Consider the following 22,834-nt stretch of genomic DNA (forward strand, 5'->3'; position numbering starts at 1 on the left):
ACTGGAACGTGTCCAGAGGAGGGCAACCAAAACGGTCAAAGGTCTGGAAACGATGCCTTATGAGGAATGGCTAAGGGAGCTGGGCATGTTTAGCCTGGAGAAGAGGAGGATAAGGGGTGATATGATAGCCATGTTCAAATATATAAAAGGATGTCATACAGAGGAGGGAGAAAGGTTGTTTTCTGCTGCTCCAGAGAAGCAGACACGGAGCAATGGATCCAAACTACAAGAAAGAAGATTACACCTAAACATTAGGAAGAACTTCCTGACAGTAAGAGCTGTTTGACAGTGGAATTTGCTGCCAAGGAGTGTGGTGGCGTCTCCTTCTTTGGAGTTCTTTAAGCAGAGGCTTGACAACCATATGTCAGGAGTGCTCTGATGGTGTTTCCTGCTTGGCAGGGGGTTGGACTCGATGGCCCTTGTGGTCTATTCCAACTCTATGATTCTATGATTCTAGTACCGTATATACGATTCTCCTCCTCCTCGTTTAATCTCCACAACGACCCTGTGAGGTATGGAGGTGACTTGACACCACAGTGTACTTTCACCTTTAACCGCAAATTAAAATGCTGGAAATTCTGAGCGATGGTGTAACAACCAAAAGAACGTGATCATTCTTGGTTGCATTTTGCTTACCATTGTGGATAACACTCAAATAATATCCTACAAAAGAAGATGCTTTTTCAGCTTAGTGGGTTCTTTGAGCTACAGGTAGTTGCTGCAGATCCATTTGATTCAGAGGGCAAATAACAACAACAACAACAACAACAACAACAACAACAACAACAACAACAACAACTTATTTATACCCCGCCCATCTGTCTGGGTCCCCCCAGCCACTCTGGGCGGCTTCCAGCAAAACACTAAAATACAATAACCTATTAAATATTAAAAGCTTCCCTAAACACGGCTGCCTTCTGATGTTTTCTAAAAGTTATTTTTCTCTTTGACATCTGATGGGAGGGTGTTCCACAGGGCGGGTGCCACTACCGAGAAGGCCCTCTGCCTGGTTCCCTGTAACCTCACTTCTCGCAGGGATGGAACCGCCAGAAGGCCCTCGGCACTGGACCTCAGTGTCCCGGCAGAACGATGGAGGTGGAGACGCTCCTTGAGGTATTCTGGGCTGAGGCCGTTTAGGGCTTTAAAGGTCAGCACCAACACTTTGAATTGTGCTCGGAAATGTACTGGGAGCCAGTGTAGGTCTTTCAAGACCGGTGTTATATGGTCTCAGCGGCCGCTCCCAGTCACCAGTCTAGCTGCCGAATTCTGGATTAATTGTAGTTTCCGGGTCACCTTCAAAAGTAGCCCCGGAGGCTTTTTCTAGCAGTATTTTGGATGTCTGGGATGCCAACATAAGTAAATGTAAGCATCACTGAGTTAACTGCACAAATCTGTGATTATATTGTTGAAGTTGGTGACAAAGGAGAACATCAGGAGTGGCATAGATACATTTTTAACAGTGCTAGTTTACATAGGGTGGATGGAGTTGATGCTGTTTTGAATTGTTCCAAACTTCCTTTGCCACTAGCCAGATTACAAAGATGCTATCAACGTGTACAAAAGGAGTTTCTAAAGGAAAAGCTGAGCCCTTGAATAAACAGAATATACTACTGTGTCCTTTCTTGTAGCAGATCAAGATGATCAGGTGACAGCAAAAACTGCAAGGTTTTTAGTGGGGGCAATTAGAATAAGATCTATTATTCAATTATTGATGTAAACTTCCAAAATGTATTTTGCATAGTTAAGTTTTTACCTCTATCCTCAGTACATTTTATTTTATTTTATTTTATTGCTATGGCTAGTGGCTGATGCAAATAAAGATTCTCCTGATTCTCCTTAAATAATAATTTAAAAAATGGTAGGTGATCAAGACTTTGGGAAGGAAAAGTTTTCAAATGAATACAGTGGTACCTCAGGTTACATACGCTTCAGGTTACAGACTCCGCTAACCCAGAAATAGTGCTTCAGGTTAAGAACTTTGCTTCAGGATGAGAACAGAAATCGTGGTTTGGCGGTGCAGCAGCAGCAGGAGGCCCCATTAGCTAAAGTGGTGCTTCAGGTTAAGAACAGTTTCAGGTTAAAAACGGACCTCCAGAATGAATTAAGTACTTAACCCGAGGTACCACTGTAGTGCCTTTGTAGTTAATAACTATTGAAGAACATTGCTTCTGCTATAAATTTACGTATCGTCCTGTAGCATGTTTGATAGAACCGGCCATATTAAAACTTGCATGTACCACTATCTGTTCAGCTTATATTTTCATATTTCGATTAAATTTTTCTTGCCAGCACCTAGTCTTCATTTCTGAACTTGGAATTGCTAAGGACCCTCTTAGCAATGGGAGTTTTCGACTTCCAAATCCACCTTCTTTTTTCTGCCATTCTCTTAACTCGCTTCTGATCCTAAGTGTTTGGCTATTGAGGAAGGATGGCCAGTAGATTCTAAACAAAGTTTATACCTTTCCGTTTCAGCAAGACACCAGAGAAATGCAGTGAGGCACAATTTGCTACAACTTGTAGGTTGCCTGTGACCTGCTGGTACGGGTCCTTCTGTTACATAATAGAGAACAGAGGTCTGAAAGGGGAAGAATGCTGGCTGGGAGAATTTTCAAAGGGAGCTGAAAGCAATACTGTACAGGAAATTAAATCATTGGGCAAGGAAGTGGAATTGGACTGATTGCAGTCATTAATGTCCCTTTAACGAGGGGCATGTAAGGAATGTTACTCAGCAACTGTGATGGTCCCTAGTGTGGTGCCAATTAAATAACGCGGACGGGGTATTTCAAACAAGGAGCCAGCGCTCGGTGGGGAGGGGAGGAAAGGGGGATTTTTTATGAGGCAGGAATAAGGCTTTGCATCCCAGAGAATGCAGGAGACTCTAACTATTGTCCTCTGAGAATAATTTGCAAGGGGAAGCCCATATATTAGACGAGCGGAGATCCGTGGAAATTTGCTGCATTTTGTGTAGTAGTTTGCCTTAGTCTTTCTGTTGCATCTCACCCTCTTTTTAAACTATAAATCAAAAAGCAGATTTTTGCTTTCAAACACTCCTTATATGCAAAAGATCATGTGATTAAATGGTTTTCAGAAAGGTTGGTTCAAAATATTTATAAATGCCGGGTGCATCCATTTTTCATTGTTTCAGTTAGTTTTTCAGAAAAGATAAAAGGAAACTGTATTACAGAAACATGTAAACAGTACTTTTCTTGCTTTAGTTTAAAGCATCTATTTTTTCAAGTCTGCTAATAAAACAACTTGTTCTTGCATCTATTTTTTTCAAGTTCTTGTTGTGTTCTTCCAGCTCTCCTTTATTCCTTTTAAGTATTTCAAGCAAAGAACTTTGAAATTTAAGATGATTTTACTGACACTTAATCCATTTATTTCCAACAGTATTTCTGTGCCACCCTCTAACCAGAGTTTTCTGGGATAATGAGCTAGGGCAGCCATAGCGTTCATCTTGCATGTTGCCTCCCCTCACTTCACGTTGCATATTTTCTTCACCTTGCTAAAAGGCACTTACTTTTTTGACAGCCTTGTGTGGAGGATCTTGATTTGGCTCCCCTTCTCTGTTTGCACAAAGACAAGAGAGGTGGTAAAACAGGGCATCTCTGACCCCCTGCGCGTATGCGCTGTATCCATGTTATGAAAAGTTGTGCTGTTTCTGTTCAAAAAATGTATGATTTTCTTTTTCTTTTTAAATGTTAATTTGGAAAAAGTTCAAAATCTACACTTAATGCACACAAAGCAATACAATGAGACCGCTAATGGAGGGGAAAGTGAAATTCACTGATTACGGTCCTTAGTATATTCTGAGTAAGATGGTTGGCCATTTAGAATAAAACCACCTCAGGAGAAGCTCACCAACTTTACTAGCAGAGAACCTGCTTCCTGGTCCTTGTGTAAGAAGCTTGATTTATTCTGCTCTCTTTTCTTTTGGGCTTACCCTCTTGGTTTGTTTTAAGTAATGGTTGTTGTTGTTGTTGAGTCGTTTTGTCGTGTCCAACTCTTCATGACCCCATGGACCAGAGCACGCCAGGCACTCCTGTCTTCCACTGCCTCCTGCAGTTTGGTCAAACTCATGCTGGTAGCTTTGAGAACACTGTCCAACCATCTCCTCCTCTGTCGTCCCCTTCTCCTTGTGCCCTCCATCTTTCCCAACACCAGGGTCTTTTCCAGGGAGTCTTCTCTTCTCATGAGGTGGCCAAAGTCTTGGAGCCTCAGCTTCAGGATCTGTCCTTCCAGTGAGCACTCAGAGCTGATTTCCTTCAGAATGGATAGGTTTGATCTTCTTGCAGCCCATGGGACTCTCAAGAGTCTCCTCCAGCACCAGAATTCAAAAGCATCCATTCTTCGGCGATCAGCCTTCTTTATGGTCCAGCTCTCACTTCCAGACATCACTCCTGGGAAAACCATAGCTTGAACTATACGGACCTTTGTTGGCAAGGTGACGTCTCTGCTTTTTAAGATGCTGTCTAGGTTTGTCATCTCTTTTCTCCCCAGAAGCAGGCGTCTTTTAATTTTGTGACTGCTGTCACCATCTGCAGTGATCATCATGGAGCCCAAGAAAGTGATCCTTCATGGATCACTGCCTTGCCATGGCGAAGGGGCTTGAATAACCCAAAGAAGCTATGACCTATGCTGTGCAGGGCCACCCAAGATGGACAGGTCATAGTAGAGAGTTTTGACCAAACGTGATCTACCTGGAGCAGGAACCAGCAAGCCACTCCAGTATCCCTGCCAAGAAAACTCCATGGACAAAAACAACAGGCATATAAAAAATGGTTGTTACTACCTGTTAATACCTGTTGCTGTCCTGTTTGTGGGCTTTCCAGAGGCATTATATATCTCAGTTGATTTCATAGATCTCTGTTGATTTTATATATCTCAGCTGATTTCCAACCACTTCCGTCTCAGTTGTTCTCTGGTTTGCTCCGTAACGACCCTTTTTTCCCAGCGGCGTGTAGCCCATTAATGTTTGAGATGCTTGTTGAGCCCAACTGCAATTGTCCCAGTGTTCTAATCTTTGCCCAAACTTGCTTGCTATTATTGTTATTGTTACTATTTTCCTGCAGCGGTTCTCACATTTCCCTTCCGTGATTCCAGCTTTGTCCATTTCATTCATCCCTCTGAGCACATTTTTGAACATCCCACCTTATTTTGGTAATGCTGCTTGACTGCTTCCACTCTTTAATAGCTGCAGACCTCTTCCAAAGGTTTGAAATGGACCTCGAACCTTCCAGCCTTCTGCTGAATGCAGGATCCTCAGTGCATATAGCTTGGGATTCTCTCACTATTTTGTTTTGCAGTCCACAGTCAGTCTGAAGAGACCTCCTTTGTGCTCCTTTCTTGGTATGATGGCCTGGGACTCGGGCCTGGACTCGGAGCCAGAGGAGTCTCGGTCCGCAACAGATCCTCTGCCTCAGGCGGCATCTGAACCTAGTCTGGGGCCTGATCCTGAAGAGCCCCAGTCTGCACAGGTTCCCCTGCAGAAACAGGGTGGGCCGAGTCAGGGGCCTGAGCCTGCCCTGGCTCCAGATGTAGGGATAACTTGCCTTCAGCTGGGCCATCACTTACAGCTGCTCCACTACCAGTTGGGTCAGGGTAGGCTGAGGCGGCCCCTGGGTCTAGTAACCCACCAACGTCTCCCGAGCTACAGAGACTAAGGTCTGAGAGAAGGAGAGACCTGAGTACTCACCTCTGGGCGAAACAGGGAGGTGAGTCGCCAGGGGATCAGGACCGGCCATTACCCTGACAGAGATAAAAGACTGCTGGACCCCGCCCCAGGTTGCGAGAGAAACATTGCTGTATGCTAGATCCTGCCTGAGATCCTGTACCTGTCCTTGCCTGGTTTCCTGCCTTATGTCCTGCCTTGGCCCTGTCGGACTGACTCCTCGTGGAACCCTTGGATTCGGGACCAGACCTGGACCACGTTTCTCTGGTTACCCTTGGGCCCAGCACAGTCTTGTAGTACAACACTTGTTCTCACTCACCTGGTCAGGTGCCCAGTGGCTTTGCTGTCATAAGTCTCATACCCTCCAACATCCCTCTGATGGAAATAGAGACATTCTATTCAACAACAACAATTTAGACCTCGTCCAGCTGACTGGCTTGCCCCAGCCACTTTGGGCGGCTTCCAACACATATAAAAGCATAATTAAACATTTTAAAACCTTCCCTATACAGGGCTGCCTTCAAGATGTCTTCTAAACATTGCATAGTTACTTATTTTCTAAACTTGGGTGTGGCACAACTCCATATCCTCCAACATTTCTCTGATGAAATTAGGGGCGTCCTAAGGAAAAGCGGGACATACCGGGATCAAAGCAGACACAGGGGCGGCTTCTGTAAATCCGGGACTGTCCCTGGAAAATAGGGACACCTGAAGGGTCTGCAGTCCATGTGTCAATCGTCGTCGTCTGGAGCCAGGAGAGGTGTGATGTCGTGCTTCTAGAGTCCTGGTGACAGCGTTGCTCCTGGGAAACGCTCTGCTTTCAATCTATCTAGTATATTTCTTTGTCAAAGTATCCAGGTCTTAAAGGTTAGCTGGCCAGATTTTGTGACATAAAAGCTACATCATGTGTTCATCATACAATGAGCTTTGTTCATTTGCATACTATTATGTGCTTCACAGCAGTGCTTAAGGTTGCTCTTGTCCCCCTCCCTTAAAGTAATCTAGGGCCGAAAGAGATATGATAACACTGAGAAACTCTTTATTTAACAATGGAGCGTTTCTGTTGTTTTTCTTAATCACATTTTTTATATATCCTCTGGTGACCTTTGATGGTACAGTGTGGTGGACCTTCCTTTTTATCATTGGTTTTATTGTTGGAAGACTTTTGTTTTCATCCCAGTGAACTAGGACGTTTAGGCTGCTGTATCTGCTGCTCCTAAAGAAGACCAAACAACCAGTTTCCTCCAAGATAGATACTATAACAGAGAATATTCCCAGATTTTTGTGTGTCATCTAGGAGTACTAAATAATTAAACATGTATATGGAAGACGCTTCAGAGAGTGACTCCAGTGATGAAGGTTAGTTGAGAATAACTTAAGAAAGAGAACTTAACGTGTTGACTTGTAAGGTAGAAATCCAGACTCAATTAACACAATGTGCATGTAAATCATTGGTAAACTGATTGGAATATTCTGTCAAATGATAAGGATAGTTTTGCTACACCCTGCTTTCTGATATTTTTGATCCACTGCAGATCTTTGGCAATGCTCTCCTCATGACTTGTGAGGATCTATAAAGACCTGTGGCCTTAGATCCATGGTTTTGGGCCATCATGGCAGCTCTGGGAGATGCCTGATCCATGAGGTTTATGGTTCACTCAGTGGAGACAGAGGTTGATCTCTGATGTTGGTGGAAGATGAAATTCAAGAATAATTACGAGGTTCCAAGAGGACCCTCTTGATGGATCTGTATTTGTGTGTGCATGTGCCCATGCACATTTTCTCATTATCATGTACTTTCATTCTTGACTTCCATTGCTGTTTCAGAAGCTTCTCTAAGTTGCAGTATGTTACACCCAGGATCCATAAACCCAGTCCCATAGTGCCCACCTTTGCCAAGTCCTTAAGTCTTCCCTTTACATCCCCCCACCCCCATATTGACTTAATATAACTGTTGTTTACTTGTTTTATTTTTATTTTTTTAGTTTATGTATTACTTGCTTGTATTAGAAGCAGGGCTATCCATCAGTCCTTCCATTTAGAATAGTTCTAGATCTCATTCATTGATTTTCTTTTGTTTTATGAGTGTTTTATCTTTTTGTCTATCTCAGGTGATTTTTTTTATAAGCAGCTTATAGTCCAAGACAGTAATTTGGTTTAATGTGGAATATAAAGTGGATGGGAAACTCTTTATTTGCTGTTGTTTAGTTTTACACAGAAATCCTTTGTTTTGGAGATCTTATAGGCGCCGTTCCTAAGTGTGTGGGGACAGGCTGCAGTTTCTGTTGATAAAGGAAAGGCACACTGCACATGAGCTGGCCTTATTCTTAATTACTGGTACACGTATTCAAGGCTCATCTGTCTTACTGATAAAGCCAGTGATAGGGACTATAGTAGAGTTCTCTCAGCTCCCTTTGCCATGCAGCCTTGGAGTGACAAGGGCTGGGCAGAGTTAGAATCATAGAAGAGACCCACCAGGGTCATCTAAGGCAGGCTTCCTCAAACTCATCCCTCCAGATGTTTTTGGACTACAACTCCCATCATCCCTAGCTAGCAGGACCAGTGGTCAGGGATGATGGGACTTGTAGTCTCAAAACATCTGGAGGGCTGAGTTTGAGGAAGCCTGATCTAGGGCAACTGATGTTGACATCTCCATTCCACCTTAAGGAACAGACATGGGATTGTTACGTGTCACATGTCTGTTTCCATTCCAGCACAGTATGCTGGGAGCTTCCATTGTGTATAGCTTTGCCTTTTAGCTGTTCTCTCTGAGATGACATGAGAGAGAGACGACATGTTTCTTTGTCCTGATTTATGATTAATAAATCTGTAGCTGTAGTATGCTTCCACAAGCCTCACGCCTATTCTGTGTGTGCAGTTCTCTCTGCTAATAGTGTGCCCTGGCTTTGAAGCCCGGGTCACTGATTTATGTCAGAGCACGGGCCGATGGAAGGAGACGTCTGAGCTGGGGCTTGCAAGCTGGTCTCCCGGCCCTATGCTTGCCGACAACAAGGTTATGGGTGCAACACTGTAATCTTCTGTCCAACGTAGACTTTGAGCCCACGACCCCAACTCTTGTGCTCTATCGACTGAATAAGTACCTAGCAGACAGAAGAGGTGTTCTACTCAGCAAAGACTAGGCATCACCCAGGACCAGTAAGAGGGCCAGAGCATGATGGCGGTTTCACCCGGTGGCGTATTGCGAGTAAAACTGCCACAGCTCCCAAGTCCCTCTGCCACCCAGGGCACCGAAGGAGAAGCAATCTGCAGCCAGGAGCTGGTGGCAGAGGGACTCGGAAGCCACAGCGGTTTCACTCGCAATATACCACCAGGTGAAACGGCCGTCGCGCTCTGGCCCTCGTGCCACTGAAGGCTGATGTGGCTTGTTCCTTCCTTGGCTGCCGGCGCTGGCTGGCAGCTCCTTTGAACCTCTCCCATTGGAGAAGTTCAAAGGAAGCCCAGACCTCACCTCTGGAGCTGGTGGTAGAGGAATGGGAGGGGGCTCAGTCCATTGCACCTCTAGGGTGCCAGTGTGGTGTAGTGGTTAAGAGCGGTGGACTCGTAATCTGGTGAACCGGGTTTGCTTCCCTGCTCCTCCACATGCAGCTGCTGGGTGACCTCGGCTAGTCACACTTCCCTGAAGTCTCTCAGCCCCACTCACCTCTACAGAGTGTTTGTTGTGGGGAAGGAAGGGAAAGGAGAATGTTAGCTGCTTTGAGACTCCTTCGGGTAGTGATAAAGCAGGATATTAAATCCAAACTCCTCCTCCTCCTCCTCCTCCTCCTCTTCTTCTTCTTCGGAAGCTTTTAATGTTTAATAGACTATTGTATTTTAATATTCTGTTGGAAGCCACCCAGAGTGGCTGGGAAAATCCAGCCAGATGCGTGGGGAATAAATAATAAAAATTATTGTTATTGTTATTGTTATTGTTATTACCCCACCCAGCATGGAAGCTCAGTTGGGAACTTTGGGGCAATTGCTGTATTTAGCCTTAACCTACTTCCAGGATAGTGTGGCGATAGTACTGAGAGAGTTGAGGACCAGCTATGCCATCCTAAGTTTGTTTGAGGAAAGGCAGAGTATGAATGTGCAAACTGAACCAAAAGTTACGAATCGTAGAAAGCTTTGAGGGCAAATGAGCAGCTGCCTTAAACCGAAACGCCTTTTGAAGAGACTTGAGCCTTCAGAGCAGATTCTGCCACCTGATGTGTTGGATCACCTTGAAGCTGTCATTCCAATCATCTGGAGGGCACCAGCTTGGGGAAGGCTGGTGTACTAGAATTAGGGGCAGGGCAGGGGACATAACCCCTTAGATATGAACAGGCTTCCCCTTGGATCTGAGAGGAATGGTTTGCTGTCCCAAATAAATAGGAAGCATGTGCACTCAGAATATAGTTACATGCGATAGTTGGAATGAAAACAAGAGCCTCGGAGCATTTATTTGAACCGTCTGTGGCTTCCAAACAACAAAAGTTGGTTTTGTCATTTGTTTGCAATGCTTGTAAATGTTTAACTTGCAGGCACCTTTCTTTCTTTTTCTCCACCCCGTTCGTGATAGTGAAAGGCTGACCTGTGAGAAACTGATCTTTGAAAAATAGTTGGCATATTGACTGAGCAAGCAGCAATACCTGGTTATAGCCCCCCACCCCAAACCCTACCTCTTTGCTGGTAACATGGGGGAAGTTTTACATTGCTTTTAGAAGGTTGGTGGCTAAGTGTATCAGTCGAGCTGGTTAGAAAATACTAACTTTGCATTAAGGTTTTTATTCCTTAAAGGGAAAGTTGAATATGAAGTGATTTCTATAGATTTATTCAAACCTAAATACTGCTTGAAACAAAGGCTGGAATTTGCCAGCCACTGGTTCAGTGCGACGTTCTCCTTATCCCGTTCATCTCTGTGAGGGATGCATTGAAGTAATGTTTTGCAGGAGAGGTTTTCAACCTTTTTGAGTCCACGGCTCCCTTGACTAACTACATTCTTTCAGCGGCACCCCTGTGGCAACCAGGGTTTTACGGAATAATCCCCAGGTGTGTGTGCCCAGGAAAGAGAGCCCTTGGGGTCTGACACGTGATTTGGGCTTAGATCTTGCTGCGGAGGTGAACTTCTGTCTGGATTATATCACTTCAGGGAACATGCCACTGACTATAAGTTCCTCCAAATGAGGAAATATCCTGAATTTCAAAAATTTAGAATGCCAGCCTTCTCCCTGACCTGGTTTTTTCTTTTTCTTTTCTGAGTGCAGAGAATATTGTTATATGACGGAATATTGACGTGCACTCTCATGCACTCTAAAGTGCTGCAACCCAAAGAAACCTTTGACTACTTCTATTAACTGTTCTTTGTTGGTCATCCAAGAGACAAGAATTGTCGGTTGATAGCAACTAAACGATTTCACCAGAACTTTTTGATGTCCTAAAGGAGACTGTTAGCCAGTATTCTTTTTCACCTGCATCACAGATTGCTTTGTTTAGACTAGGGTTACCAGACATTCCCAGTTCCCGGGGACAGTCCCCAGATTTGCAAATCTGTCCCCGGGAAATGTGGCGGCGGCAGCCTCAGCCAGCCTGGTAGTGCAGTTGGCTCTGGCTGGCTTCAGGAGCTGCTTGCTGCCCCACTGCCAAGGGGGAACCGGGGACGTCTGACGGTACAGATCTCCTGCCCCCTTCCCCCTTTGTTTTGACTGATCGGGGGAGGCTCGGGAGTTGCGGGCGGCCGTTGCCCAGTTTTTTAAAAACTCTGTGCATTTATGTTTCACAAGGTGTGAAAGAAGGGCTTGGCACCTTGCCTGGCACAGAAACCGCACGCCTTACGCCCCTCTTGGGCAACGGCTGCCCACCTGTGACTCCCAAGCCTCCCCCGATCTGTCAAAACAAAGGGGGAAGGGGGCAGGAGATCAGGGAAGGCTCGGGAGTCATGGGCAGGCACTGTTGCCCACTTTTTTAAAAACTCTGTGCACTTTATGTTTCACAGGGTGCGAAAGAAGGGCTTTGCACGTTGATACAATATGCATGTGTCCTTGGGCCCAGGGTGTTTTGCCTCACCATCCCCATTACTGATTCCCTGTTGCTACTCAGCTTCCAAAAAAGAAAAAAAAAGTCCCTGAAAAAAATCAGGTAATCATAGTTTAGACAACTATACAGTTGGGGGTTACCTCTCTCTCTCTCTCTCTCTCTCTCTCTCTCTCTGTGTGTGTGTGTGTGTGTGTTTAAATCCTCCCTAGCTTGGTGGATACATTCTTACTTCTGTGCATAGCTGTCAACTTACAGATTTGAAAATAAGGGATCAGCAGCCAAAATAAGGGATTTTCCAAGCACAGGTATGTTCAACTTCTGAGCCCCTCCAAGCCAAAGGCGAGTCCCCAGGCAACGCGGCCGATTTGATTGGCACAAAACATCCAAGCTCCACCCTGGATGGCATGGCCGGCAGGGAGGGAGGGAGAGGAGCTGCATCCTTTGAAACCCGGGAAATTTAAGGGACATCATCAATAAGGGACAGCAGCAGGACACGGTGCTGGGATAAGGGAGTTTCCCGCCAAATAAGGGACGGTTGACAGCTATGCTTCTGTGGTTCTAGTTAAATGTTTCTGTGTGCCCGTGTGCCCATGACAATTACTTGTGTTCCATTTCAGCATCAGTGATTGGTTTTATACTGGACTTCCTTCTGATATAAATGCAGCCGGAAGTTCCTTTGGCTATTGTGCACATAAAACGATAGTGACAGGCGCTGATGCTTCAACCTTCCATCTATGGCACTTAAATAATCATGCCGTCTACGGCAATCAGGTATCCCAGGGGAAAGCTGTGGGGCAAATGCAAAACTGCTTGGGCCCACTTCCTGCGAGAAGTGGAACTGTGTACGAGCCCCCAGTTTGCACATGCCACTAAGCCATGATTTAGTATTGCAAGGACGAGCCATGGCAAGCTCCTCACTTCCTCTGGTTTTGCCACCAAGAGATTGCAATCTTCCGCTTCAATTTTTAGATTGCATCTGAATCCCAAATAGACTCTTCTAATTATGTTTGTGAAAACAAGGCAGCTTCCCAGATTATGATTCGAAGGTGGATTCCCCCCCCCCCATTAACCATAATTATGACTACAGTTTGTCGGGATTCGAACATCACAACCAACTGTGGTTAGTCTAAATTGGAAGTGAATGCCTTCAGAATTTTTGTGGTCTGTGCTATTCACTGCACTGCTCTGCTTTTCATGTATTTCATGCATTCATGCTTCCCTGCCATCTGTTGGACAGTTGACGCTGATAAGAGCAAATTTGAAACAAACCCTTGCACAAGGAGAAATGCATTAGCATGTGGGATTTTTACAGTCCAAAAATCATTTGTGGATTGTCAGACCTTTCTTATTTTGGCTGCCTTTGTGAAAATAATGGAGGGATGCATAATATTTCAATGAACAGCCAAGCCTTTTGGCACCCATTTTTCTGGAATACCTGAAGCGTGGCCATCCAAAAAGTACTTTAAAAGGTTTTTCCAGTTCTTTTCTCCTCCAGGAAAAAAAAAATCCCTTTAATAATCACTTATGGCTCTGAAGTATTCTGTGTTCTGCCCCCCTCCCCTTCTTCACTTCAATAAACGGCTATTTTCCCAGAGGATTAGCTAATACATACCATCTGTGTCAAGATGAGGTTGTTTTGCCAAAATTTCTTTGGCACCTAGATAATTTGTTGTTTGGGTAGAGTCAGCTGTTTAATGAATTAAGTATTAAAAAGAATGAAAGAAACCATTTAAGCTATTGGGCCTGCTCATTTTGCAATAAGATAACGAAGTTTAAGTATACCTATTTCATGAGGTGCCTTCACATAATCTGTCAACAAACCGTTTTCCTGCTCCTTGTCTGGCATCCAATTTCGACTTACCTTAAACCACGTAAAAAAAGATGTATCTGAACAAATACATCTTACAAATACAAATACAAATATCTGAAGGAGCTTCTCCACCCCCATCGTTCTGCCCAGACGCTGAGGTCCAGCGCCGAGGGCCTTCTGGTGGTTCCCTCTTTGCGAGAAGCAAAGCTACAGGGAACCAGGCAGAGGGCCTTCTCGGTAGTGGCGCCCGCCCTGTGGAACGGCCTCCCACCAGATGTCAAAGCGATAAACAACTACCTGACATTCAGAAGACATCTTAAGGCAGCCCTGTTCAGGGAAGTTTTTAATGTGTGATATTTTAGTGTATTTTTGGTTTTTGTGGAAGCCGCCCAGAGTGGCTGGGGAAACCCAGCCAGATGGGCGGGGTACAAATAATAAATTATTATTATTATTATTATTATTATTATTATTATTATTATTATCATTATTATCATTATTATTATTATTATTATTAATGAATTCAGTATCCCATTCTCAATAGCAGTCCGTAAGCAACGTTGGATAATATAATGCATCTAAATGTATTGGCTGGTACAATATCAAAGTTACAGAACCATATTTCTTCCTTAAACATTAACTACCATTGTAGTACTACTTAGTGTTTTAGCACCACTAATAATACCTTTCTTCCAGTGGTTTTAAAGAGATGTTTGTCTTGTGTTGGTACCCTTTTTCCTGTGAGTCAAGTGAGCAATAATTTCAAGAACCTGCAGTGCCTCTAATCTAATTATAAGGGACGCGGGTGGCGCTGTGGGTTAAACCACAGAGCCTAGGACTTGCTGATCAGAAGGTTGGCGGTTCGAATCCCCGTGACAGGGTGAGCTCCCGTTGCTCGGTCCCTGCTCCTGCCAACGTAGCAGTTCGAAAGCACAAAGTGCAAGTAGATAAATAGGTACCGCTCCAGCGGGAAGGTAAATAGCATTTCCTTGCACTGCTCTGGTTCACCAGAAGCGGCTTAGTCATACTGGCCACATGACCCGGAAGCTGTACGCCGGCTCCCTCAGCCAATAAAGCGAGATGAGCGTCGCAACCCCAGAATCGGCCATGACTGGACCTAATGGTCAGGGGTCCCTTTACCTTTACACTATATTATGTACCCAGTACTTTCTCAGTGTTTGAAATTAACCAGGCACCAGGCTATTGGCCATTTATGACTAAGGACTCAGCTACATTGGCAAAGAAAAAATGCTTTACGTACATTGTTATGCATTCTAACACCGTCACACCAGATGGCACTGTGGAGTTCCGTTTTTGCCTACCCGATTTCTCATAAAAAGTTTGCAACACGTTTAACTGAAATGCTTCTTTGATGTGTCTAGATCCAGTCCAAATGAAGGTGCCAGACATCTCCACCATCTGAAGGTGCATGGCTGGGAATCATTGGTTCTCGACTGTCTTCACACACTTAATACAGTGGTGCCCCGCAAGACAAACGCCTCGCGAGACGAAAAACTCTCAAGACGAAAGGTTTTTTCGTTTTCGAGTTGCTTCACAAGGCGAATTTCCCTATGGGCTTGCTTCGCAAAACGAAGCTTGCCCCCGCACCCCAGACCTCTTTTGAAGCAAGGGGCGGCGGGGAGAAGACCGCAATCTCCGGGGACAGAGGGGAAGGCACACGCCTTCCCCTCTGTCCCCGGACCCCTTTTGAACCAAGGGGCGGCAACGGGGAGAAGCGATTCTCCCTGCTGCCCCTTCCCTTGCTTTAAAACAGGTCCGGGGATAGAGGGGAAGGCGCACGGCGCTTCCCCTCTGTCCCCGGATGGTCTCCATCGGAACGCATTGATTGATTTTCAATGCATTCCTATGGGAAACCGTGCTTCGCAAGACGAAAAACTCGCAAGAAGAAAAAACTTGCGGAACAACTTAATTTCGTCTTGCGAGGCACCACTGTACCACATCCTGTAGAGTTCTGTTTATTATATTTTATCTACACAACTGTATGAATTTCAGGAACCAAAACGCTGCATCTGTGCAACCTGAGCAGCAGCAGTGAACAATGTTATAGCAAAAGGTTGTCGCTTGTCTTTGCTTCCCCCACCCCAATGCCCTGCTCACAGTTGTGAAGAATAGCCCTACGTTATGAATGGCCCATGTCACCATTAAGAAAAAGAGGCAGGAATAGGCCAGTATATATGTGGACTTGATCAAGTGACTTTTCTTCAAGTTCTGAAAGCTCTTGGGGGGGGGAGTTTTTATTATCTTTTTTTGGAAAAGTTTTTATTATTAAAATAATTCAGCATTAATACACACATATTGCGAATATACAAACATACAAACATACATTTCATACAATCCTTTAAAATGTTCAAACATACCTACACCCAATCCCACAGATAATGCCTTTTCCCATCACAATCCACCACCCCTCACCCCACCTTTGTGTTAGACTTCCAATCTACTCAACTGCAATTTCTTTCCATTTCTATTGCTTTCTTTCACACACCTTTAACCTAATTTCATGCTTCTTTTTCTATTACACATTGTTATCCATCTTATTTAGTATTTCAGTATTTAAAACGGAACTTGTTTATTCTAATAGGAGTTCTGATTTTTCAATATGGTTTTGCAAGTATCCTTTAAACACCTTCCAGTCCCTATCTATCTTCTCTTTTGAGATCCTTCCAATTTCTCCCATTGTTTTGGATATATTGTAATACTCTAATAATTTGGCAAGCCACTCTGTTTTTGTTGGTATAATACCACTTTTCCATTTTTTCGCAATCAATTGTCTTGCGGCTACTGTTGCGTATAAATATAATGTCTTGTCTTCTTCCTTTAGACTTCCTGGTACTATTCCCAATAGAAAACCTTCTGGTGTTTTCCTAAATGAATATCTGAACATTTTTTTTTCATTTCGTTATCTATTGTTTCCCAAAATTGTTTGATGTTTAAACAATTCCACCATATAGGCATCATAGTACCTTTTCCAGTGTTCCGAAAGCTCTTAACCCAGCTCAAGATTGTCAGATGGTTAACTCAGAATCACTCAGTTCATCATTTGAAAAATAAGACACTGGAGCCATCTTGCCCTAAAATGGCAACTAGACATTCCGTTTTGGTGATTGTAACCTTGGTTTAAGGAGCCATTTGGCACCTAGCTTATACAGTGGTACCTCAGTTTACAAACTTAATCCATTCCGGAAGTCTGTTCTTAAACCGAAACCGTACTTAAACCGAGGTGCGCTTTCCCTAATGAGGCCTACCGCCGCGGGTGCCCTTCCACCATTCAGCTTCTGTTCGTAGACCGAGGTAAAGTTCGCAAACCGGTACACTACTTCCAATTTTGTGGAGTTCGTAAACCGAATAGTTGGTAAACAGGGCTGTTCTTAAACCAAGGTTTCACTGTAGATCTGAGTTCCTAACACTGTTCCTGACTGATTCAGAGAGACATCCATTAGAGGTCTGGGTTTGCATCCATTCCAACGGATAAAGGAACGCAGTTTCACTTGCAAACAGTCCAAAAGTTTCAGACCCACAAAAAACTTTCTACCCCATCTTGCATATAGATTTTCAGTCAGATGCAACCAAAAAGGGGGCAAGGCTTTTGTCGAAATTCGCTTGCTGGTTGCTTGAACCAGTTCTTAGTAGCCATAAGTAAGCAAGCAATTAATTGTTTACAAGTGTGCTGGAAGCAGCCTCTGTGCAGGCACAACTAATGACATTGGTGTGTGATTTCACAGCCTTGTCATGTTAATCTGTAACAATTGGATTTAATTCTGATTGAATTCAAGGACTCATCCAGGGCATAGCAAATAGCCTTTTCCTTTGCTTGTTTATATGGTTCCATCAGTGTGCAAAGTCAGTTTAGAGTACAAGAGGACCGGTCCCTGCACTGAGGAGCTTACAATTTCTTAAATTCGGTGCGGGGATACAGTTACCTTTTTGAGTATATGAGACCAAGGAGGAAGAAATACAGTGGAACCTCGGGTTGCGAACGTGATCCGTGCGGGAGGCACGTTCGCAACCCGCAGCACTATGTCTGCGCATGTGTGTGATGCGATTTGGCGCTTCTGCACATGTGCTAAGTATGAATTAGCGCTCATGCGCAAGCGCCGAAACCCGGAAGTAACCCATTTCGGTTCTTCCAGGTTCAGTGTGGTCCGTAACCTGAAAACGTGCAACCCGCAGTGTTCACAACCCGAGGTATGACTGTACCAGATCTGCGTGGTACAGTTCACCAGCCAAGTCTGTTAACTTTAAATTTGGGGAGCTGACCACAAAGTGATTGGCTTTTAAATACATCAGTTGTACAGGATAATAATATTATGCAAATGATCTCAAGAGCTTTGAATGAACTTTTCAGGTTTATCTGTAAATGATTATAAAGTTTGGGAAGTGAGTACTTTTATTATTATTAAAAAGAATACTGAATAACAGAAAGCTGATAAGTTAAAGATATCCAGTAGCCAGTGTTTTTCCAGTGGCTGAGTTCAAATATTTGGGTGAGTCCTCCCCTTTCTTGAATCAGGAGAGAGACGGAGGGAAGGAATCATGTTGTGAAATGTTAACATTTCCCCAAATCGTTTAAAAACCAAGGAGCATTTTTCTCAGGCAGTTTGAATGGCTTCATATATAGAATTATTACGCCGATTGTAAAGACTCAAAATCTTTTTCTCTCTCTCTCTCTTCCCCCCCAGTGTGCAAAGACCCACCGTACAAAGTTGAGGAATCTGGCTATGCTGGTTTCATTTTGCCAATAGAGGTTTACTTCAAGAACAAGGTGTGTAATACTGTTCTTTCAATTTCTCAGCATATATCTAGATTTTTTTCCCTTTGAAAATAGCTAAAGAAATGTTGGTATAAAATATTCTTTCCAAAAAAATTTGAAGTGCTCTTAGTTCTAGAAGGCATGAGAGTAGCTTAACTTTTGTGCATGGCTGGTTGACTTGCTTCTTGCCTTCTGTTTGATCACAGTTAATATCATTAAACCAGTAATTATCATGTTTAGGTAGTTATTTCAGTCTTTTAAATTTAATCATGTATTTCCCTGATAGCGAAGGGAGGAGAGAGGCCCCCTTGCCCCCCAACTCTTAGAAGTTATGGGATTGTCCTATCTTCCTATAATTTAGGAGCAAGCACCCCTTTCCTGCCCCTATAACTATAATCAAGTTCAGAGCTCACTTCTTACTGTGATTTATGTGCTATTTGTGCTGTTTTAAAACAACAACAGCAACTTGTCATTGCTCTTCCTGGGATATTAGAACAAAAGCAAAAGAAATGTTCACTCTCTTTCATCTTGTTCATCTGTGTAACTTTGCTCGATCTAAACAATTTGAAGTGTTGATATTTCACAACAACAGTTATCTAATTCGGGTGTTTGTAATTGCCACAATTATCTCTTTTTTACAGTTGGAACTAATGCTTTAAGTATCTGACTGCTTGACCAGACAAAATGACCAATCCTGCTTCTTCAATGCGTCTGTGCAACGCAAAAGCATACATCCTGTCAGAAATTTGATTTCCATTTTACTTGCTCTTTACAGTGCTGGGCATCTCTTAAGTTACCGTATTTTTCGCTTTATAAGACGCACCAGACCACAAGACGCACCTAGTTTTTGGAGGAGGAAAACAGGAAAAAAAATAATCTGAATCCCAGAAGCCAGAACAGCAAGAGGGATCGCTGCGCAGCGAAAGCAGTGATCTCTCTTGCTGTTCTGGTTTCCAGGATAGCTGCGCAGCCTGCATTCGCTCCATAAGACACACACACATTTCCCCTTACTTTTTAGGAGGCAAAAAGTGAGTCTTATAGAGCAAAAAATACAGTATTTGGCTTTTGCATTTCCTTTACATAAAACAAAATTAAAGAACTAGTGGGTTTGTAGGGTCAGAATGGTACTTATGAGATTTGCAAGACCTGCTCGCATGTGTTTTCTCTCTGTGTGTGTTTTGTTTTTTAAAAAGGGATATTGGTTTGAAAGTGTTTGCTCAGGTAGCTATGCTGCATATAATTTTAAGAATTCAGGAAGATGTAACATAGCTTAAAGAGAATGGAGGGTTTGAAGTTCTGCCACCGCATGCAGAGAGAGTACATTTTAGCCTAGATTATTGCAACCATTGGAAAACAAGGAACATTCGTGAATTAGCTATGCGGCTAAAATGAACTGTTTTGTCTTTGTTAAGTTCTTCTTACTTGTCAAGATGATGATTATGATGATTGCATTAGGATTTGCAGTACAAATCCCAAGCAAATCTCTGCCAGTAGCTGGTGACTTTGACCAAGAAGCATAGCAGAATTCTCTTGGAATACACAAAGGCAGTTGTACACAAGTGCAGAATTTCTTCACTATTGAGCTTCTAAAATGTGGCGTTTAGTGTTTGTTCCAGGGCATTGTGGAAGTTTGGGCTTCATACAGAGTGGGAAAAATAATTACTTTCCCCCAAAGAGAATTATTTCATTCTTATCTATAAAAGCATGAAGTCTTGTTCTTTCCTAAATGTCAAACTGATCTAGTCTGCTAATGGTTTTTCTTGATGTTATAGAACGTTATTAGGGGTAGCTGTTTTCCAGGGTGTGTAGCTATGCGTTCTGGGAAAAATCTGTCTTTCGTGAGTGAACTGTTGATTCCTCAAGATAACCCCCCATAGCTGTTGGACGGCAGTGTTATTTTGGTTGCGACACTGAACCTGACCTTGAAATGCTGTTCTTCTCCGAAGAACCTGCTTCGAAAGAAGTTATATGTGTCCTCAAATTTTGCTTGGAAAATGAGGTTTCCATTTGTGGATGTGTCTGTCAAAACTTCCATTATTTGGCAACTTAAATTGAAAAAATCTAGGGCATAGAGGCAGGAAAGGCTCTGCATTTTTATCTTACCTGAGGAGCTATCCTTCCTTGTACAGCAATTGGCCTGTCCTGGCCTTCTAAGAAATTTTATACTACAGTGGTGCCTCGCAAGACGAAATTCATTCCGCGAGTTTTTTCGCCTAGCGAATTTTTCGTCTTGCGAAGCACGGCGTCGGAAAAGTTTTGGAAAAGCTTCAAAAATCACCAAAAACCTCAAAAAAGGCTACCACACCGCGTTCTATGAGTTGCTCCTCGAAGTCAAGTCGCAACTGTATTAATGGTGTTAAGAAAAAGGAAACAAACTTGCAAAAAACGCAAGACGTTTTCGTCTTGCGAAGCAGCTCACAAACCACAAAACCCTTTCGTCTAGCGAGTTTTTCGTTTTGTGAGGCATTCGTCTTGTGGGGCACCACTGTATATTTACAACAGGGCAGTCATTTGATTCCTTTCCCTGATACTACAAATTGCAATGCAATGGCCTGGTGTGTGAGAAGTTGGTTGCTTTTGTTAGAAGAACTACTTAAATACGGGTCATTCTTTAAATGCTCTACCTATCTTTGCTAAATCTCAGGTACAACAAACCATTAAATTGTATATATTGTGTAGCATTGTGTGTTTTTTTCATGAAGTAGCATGAACAAAAAAATTCCACAACATTCTCAGTGGATTGGAAAGCATGTTTTAAGTTTAGCCACCTAAAACCATTATGTGGAGATCAGAGCTTGCCACTCACATAGAGGAACAATGTTGTTTGAAATTGTTCACTGGTCATTATCGCAGCATCCTTTGCCCCAATCTTTTTACTGTTGAGGAATGAAACATAACTTGATTTGGGGCGTCAAATTCTATGTAATTAGCCCCCCCCACACACACATTTTCTCTATTGCCCTTCAGCAAAGATTCTAGGAGAATTAACATTTAGGATTGCACTTCACTAGTCAGAAATACAGGATTGAGGCATAGATTCTAGACTTTGGGGAAGTCACTATATTTCAGCCTTGGTGCCCTGTTTTTGTTTTTAATGGAAGCACCAGCCTCCTGGTAATATTGGGTTCTTATTTTTATAATCTCATATATGCTTATTCCACACACACCCCAGCTTCAATTTTGTCCTTTTCTTTAATCAAAGACTTTGAGCAGTTAATGCGGTTAAATGCTGACAGAAAATGCATGTGTTGCCAAGTAAAAAAGAGAAATTGCAGCTTTTATATCGTCGTTAGGGATTCTTGATTGATCTTAATAATTGCAGTGAGTCTTAGGAAAGAAGATGAGAGCAAAGTTATATCCTCATCTCCAGGCATACCAAGCCTTTTTTACACTATAGCTAGCACTTTGAAATGTTCTTGGAACACTATAGAGGATCAGTATCAGCTTGGCAGCAATGTGCTTCTAGTTGCATTTGGAACAATCTGTGGCCTCTGAACATTTGCCAAGGGCATCCCTGACAGTTTGTTAAAATAATGAACCCCTGGGGTTAAAAAATAGTACTTAGAACATGCTGTATGAATAACTGACAATAACTTAGCATAAACTTACACTCATTTTGGGGGGAGAAATGATTTGTGAATTGGGCACTGACATGTCTACCCATCTGATTTGGAAACCAGTTCCTGAATTCTAGATGAATGCTACATAAACAGTAGTTTGGTTTAATAAACTTTTATTTCCTTGTTGGAGAATAGCTTGATGCTAAGTTGGGGGTGGGGGGGGGACTTAGTTTAGGATGAAGAAGATTTACTCCAGGATAGACTTTTCAGCCATGAAACTTCTGTTTATTTTACCCACTTTGAAGAGAACAGCTCTGGGGGAACTTTTTCCTGAAAATCATTCTCAAGCGATGACTCAAGCTAGGAAGCCCTAGGACTTGTAAGCACTGCTCAGTTTTAAAGATTCCGCTTAAGGTAATCTTTAGATCTTAATGAAAGTAATGTTGCATTTCACTACAGATGAAGAAATGAATCAGCGAAACAACTGGCGTAAAAGCAAGCATGTCGTGTGGTGTCCATTTTGTTTGTCTATAGTTGACTGTTTTCTAACCCGTAGGAAGAACCGAAGAAAGTCCGCTTTGACTATGACCTATTCCTTCATTTGGAAGGCCACCCACCTGTAAATCATCTTCGCTGCGAAAAGCTCACATTCAATAACCCAACGGAAGAGTTCAGAAGAAAGTTGCTGAAAGCAGGAGGGGTAAGTCTCGTCTGTATGTCCAGAAACAACCGTATGAAGGAGGCTGTATGCACAATCCTTAGTAGAGTCTCGGCATTGCCGATTTTGATTTCTCACCCCTAGCCCAGAATGCTTTTGAGTAAAAAAGATACGTTTTTTCCACCAGTGACCTGAAACCCGCAAAAATAAGTACGGAATGTGCAACATTCAGCCCAGCAGACACTCTCAAGATCAAACTACTACTTACAGGCCTATCAGTTTGAAGCTAATGTAGAACCAATTCATGCATTTCATATCCATAAAGTAAGGCAGTAATTCTGAAAATGCTTGGCCA

General features: G+C 43.2%; 1 protein-coding gene across 6 annotated transcripts in view; it reads left to right on the forward strand.

Moving 5' to 3' along the window:
* MLLT3 (MLLT3 super elongation complex subunit) overlaps positions 1-22,834 on the forward strand; it is a 138,698-nt gene that overhangs the window by 62,951 nt on the left and 52,913 nt on the right. For 5 of the 6 annotated variants that reach the window (XM_082204929.1, XM_082204930.1, XM_082204931.1 and 2 more), the window contains 2 exons: positions 18,191-18,273; positions 22,378-22,521. In XM_082204929.1, coding sequence (XP_082061055.1) covers positions 18,191-18,273; positions 22,378-22,521 — 227 coding nt within the window. Of the gene's footprint in view, positions 1-6,622; positions 7,031-18,190; positions 18,274-22,377; positions 22,522-22,834 lie in introns of those variants that run through there. The other variant, XM_082204933.1, reaches the window with a different exon arrangement.

Source organism: Podarcis vaucheri (genome assembly GCF_965113315.1).
Source record: "Podarcis vaucheri genome assembly, chromosome: 17".
In the NCBI taxonomy this organism is placed as follows: Eukaryota; Metazoa; Chordata; class Lepidosauria; order Squamata; family Lacertidae; genus Podarcis; species Podarcis vaucheri.